Source organism: Primulina huaijiensis, unplaced genomic scaffold (genome assembly GCF_012295235.1).
Source record: "Primulina huaijiensis isolate GDHJ02 unplaced genomic scaffold, ASM1229523v2 scaffold207934, whole genome shotgun sequence".
Lineage (NCBI taxonomy): Eukaryota > Viridiplantae > Streptophyta > Magnoliopsida > Lamiales > Gesneriaceae > Primulina > Primulina huaijiensis.
Window position 1 is genome coordinate 338 of NW_027355064.1, and position 3,513 is coordinate 3,850.

At 36.1% G+C, this 3,513-nt stretch overlaps 1 protein-coding gene across 1 annotated transcript; it reads right to left on the bottom strand.

Annotated features, from left to right (window-relative positions):
• Positions 1-439: 439 nt before the first annotated feature.
• On the bottom strand, positions 440-2,964 carry LOC140966772 (sec-independent protein translocase protein TATC, chloroplastic-like). Its single transcript, XM_073427026.1, has 4 exons — positions 2,560-2,964; positions 1,691-1,995; positions 1,018-1,308; positions 440-889 (listed from the first exon to the last, which is right to left on the bottom strand). The coding sequence occupies exons 1-4, from the start codon at positions 2,813-2,815 to the stop codon at positions 680-682; spliced, it is 1,062 nt and encodes a 353-aa protein (XP_073283127.1). The 5' UTR covers positions 2,816-2,964; the 3' UTR covers positions 440-679.
• Between the last annotated feature and the right edge of the window lie 549 nt (positions 2,965-3,513).

Sequence of the window (3,513 nt, forward strand, 5' to 3'; positions counted from 1 at the left end):
GATCGGAGAAATGAGGCTAGTAGCCTCCGGTAAGCCATGGCGGAGAAAAGGTCAAAGTGAAAGATTGAAGGAAGGGTTCGTGGGGGGGGACAGAACTGAATGATGTATGTGTTGGATTTGTACTAATCACATTGCTTCCGATTCACAAACCCACGCTATGCTCCGGCTCTGAGCTCTCTTATATTATTCGTTTTCCATTTTTCATACCAAAATAAATTTATTAAAATTATCTAGCTTAAATTGCAATTTCGAATTCAAATCATATTTGCAGATTGCTTTGTGAAATGATTTTTGTTAGCAAATTCCAACTCTAAAATCCAATGCTCTTGGAGTTTTACACCCTATTTAATTTTCTAACACTTCCAAAACACCTTTACGAACAGATTTATAATTTTATGTTAATTACGAAAATTGATTGAGAAAAAATTGTATTTTGAGCTTTTTAAAAAGAACCACAAATTCGGTACTCCCACTACTTTTCCAAATTACAAGAAAAAAATTACATTAAATTTGTTGGAAAGTACACTTGAATCCATCGAAGCACTTGGTTACATAACCTTGTCAACTCCATTGACAGAAGATCTTGCACGAGTTAATGCGTCTCACAATATGATACACCATCTTTGGCAAACATAAAATACTAAGCAATGTCAGACTGTTACCATACAAAACAAGCCATTTACCGACCAAGAACCTTAACCATCCACGCTCCACCCAAATAAAGACCCATAAGGGGGCCAGCAAGCAGCATTTGTGTAAGAGGATCTGTGGATGGTGTGAGTATAGCAGCTGCGATTACTGATCCAACGACCACGTATCTCCAGATTGATAGCATTTGCTCTGAAGACACCAGCCCAAGTTGTCCTAGAAGCAATTGTATAACTGGAACCTGATAAAGACCAGAAACAACGTCAATTTGTCGAAAGAGTATTAACTTAGCTGAGAATTTAAGATAGATAAAACATAACAGAAAAAAGAAATTTTCAGTAAGAATAAAGTGTATTACTAATAATTCACCTGGAAAGACAATCCCGTGCTTAACATGAGCACGAGAACAAATTCAAAGTATTGATCAATGGACCACAATGATTCAACAACGCCTTCTGCGTAACTTACAAAGAAAGTCAAGGCCGCTGGGGTAAGAACGTAGTATGAGAAGGTGATGCCGGCATAAAAAAGAATCGAGGACCCTAAGACAATGGGCCCTAGAAATCGTCTCTCTGATCTTGTTAAACCTGGAAGGATAAAGGCTATGATCTCAAATAGAATCACAGGGCTTCCGATCAAAAGCCCACAGTATCCTGACACCTGCATAAAAGATTAGTAAAGTAAATTAAAAACGGATTACATGATACATTCAGACACCAATTTAGTTACAAGATTTAATGGTCAATTGACCACGTCTTCGGCACTAAGTTCAAACTTTGCCCAACCTATGCTGGATACAACTGCACTTTTCTTGAATAAAAATTAATGTTTTTTAACCAATAAAAATATTTATATCTTGGATAAAATAAGAAAGATCACATCTTACAACTACATATATATATTGAGCGTATTTAACACTACAGAAGTGGGCGAGCCAGAATCATCATCCAGAGTGGACTTCAAAAGGTGTAAAAATAAAAAATTCTTGATTAAGCAAACATATGAAGGAATACTTAAGATGACAAATAGAACAGGATCGAACCTTCAGAGATGTAAAGAAAAATTCGCCGGGTGCTAGTTGTAGAAACCGGACACCTTGTTCCTTCACGGGGGCTTCAAGAAAAATAAGTAGTTCTTTTGAAAATGCAAAGCAACCAACCATGGCAGCTCCAATAGCTAAAATTGACACAAATATTCTCTCTCTCAATTCCTCTAAATGATCGTATATGCTCATTTCTTGATCGTCCGGTAGGAGTTCTTTTCCCGGGTAAAGAAAATTATAAATAACATTTCCTACATCTGAATCATCTTTCTTGGTAAGATTCTCTCTCACACCATCACTGGTATCTGAGAAAGATCGTTTTTTCAATCAACATAATTGGCGTTTAAAATCAGTCAAATCCATAAGTCACAATCAGCCGCAAACATCATATAAATAGATGAGAAATCAACCTTCGCACCATTACAATTTTATACATTGTCCATAACAATAAAACACAATACATGTTTGTTTCCAAGGCTCTTTTATGTCTTAATTTTATGGCGACTTAAATCGAAATGATTTGTCTCCTCAACTATCACCATATTAACAGTTTCAAATTGAAGAGACACTGCACTGCAAAATGAAATATGAACCCAAAAATGTACCCAATCTCTGAATAACTTCGTTTCACCTGAGCTGCAAAAGTTTCTACTGTATGTACTACAATACACGATAAAAGACTACATAAATAACACCAAGCCTCTTCACATACCGTTCAAATGAACAAATACACTATCAGCGATTCTTAACCAACCGAAAAGCACTGAAATCAATTCAACGGCAAAACCATGAACGAAAGGGGGGAGGAGAGAGAAACTCATAACTATTTTTAAAGCACAGACATTGAGAAAAGGTAAAATCTACTTCACCAATTTCGCCGCCAATGGATGAGCCAGCCCCAATAAGACTCCTGCTGCTGGTTTTTCGCTGCTGCTCACCGACAGCAGAACGAACAATTCCGCTCAATTTCTTAAAATATCTCTTGTTTGAGAAGCAAGGTAGCTTGGGGTTTATTTGCTCGATGTGCAGAGTAGTTCTTGGTTGTGTATTTGATTTAGTGCATTCGAAAAAACGGATATTCCTGTTGAGGTGCGCGTTGTGCGTGAAAGCCCTTGTACTTCCCATTACTTTGCGGGGTGAAAATTGAGCTGCTTTTTTTCGTTTTCTGATTCTGAAACTGTGCGCGCTGGGTCGGTGAGGCGGTAGGTGAAGATGAACGATCTCATTTGATGCTGGAATACACACATTACAACATAGGACTTCCAATTGGTCTTCCCACGTGAGTAACCTGCAAGATCGTTGTATGCATGTCATCCAACTTACAGCTTCTGGTTAACATAAATAATATTCGAACTAATCTAGTTAATCTGAATTATGACTCATAAAAAATTAAATTTTCTTTTTAAACGTTTTACCCGCTGATAATTGTTCTATGAGATATCATCAAAATGATTACGCTCGTCAGGTTCTAGGTAGTGCAAGCGATGCTCGCGTAGTTTTTATAAAATGTCAAGTTATAGAAATGCTATTTAATTTTTACATGATAAAATGTGTATTTTCGATATTTTACATAAGAATTTAGTGTAAAAAAAAAACCAGTAATAATCTAATATTTAAATTAAACTGTGTCCGAATTATTAGCGTAAATAAACGTTTGCTCAATTATCATGAGTTCAATTTTCATGATGTGCTGATTAAAGCTAAAGCGTTAGTACGAAATTTATCAAGTGTGTATCAAATTATAGCAATTCCATATTTCCATGTTTCACATAAATTAAACTTGGCCATCATGTGAAAAATCAATAAATCATGATTGATTCAAG

Coding starts and splice junctions, on each gene's coding strand:
- LOC140966772 (XM_073427026.1), bottom strand. CDS start 2,815: ATGGGAAGTACAAGGGCTTTCACGCACAACGCGCACCTCAACAGGAAT. Junction 1,996..2,559: donor ATCCATTGGCGGCGAAATTG/GTGAAGTAGATT, acceptor GATCTTTCTCAG/ATACCAGTGATGGTGTGAGA. Junction 1,309..1,690: donor TTTTCTTTACATCTCTGAAG/GTTCGATCCTGT, acceptor TCTTTTATGCAG/GTGTCAGGATACTGTGGGCT.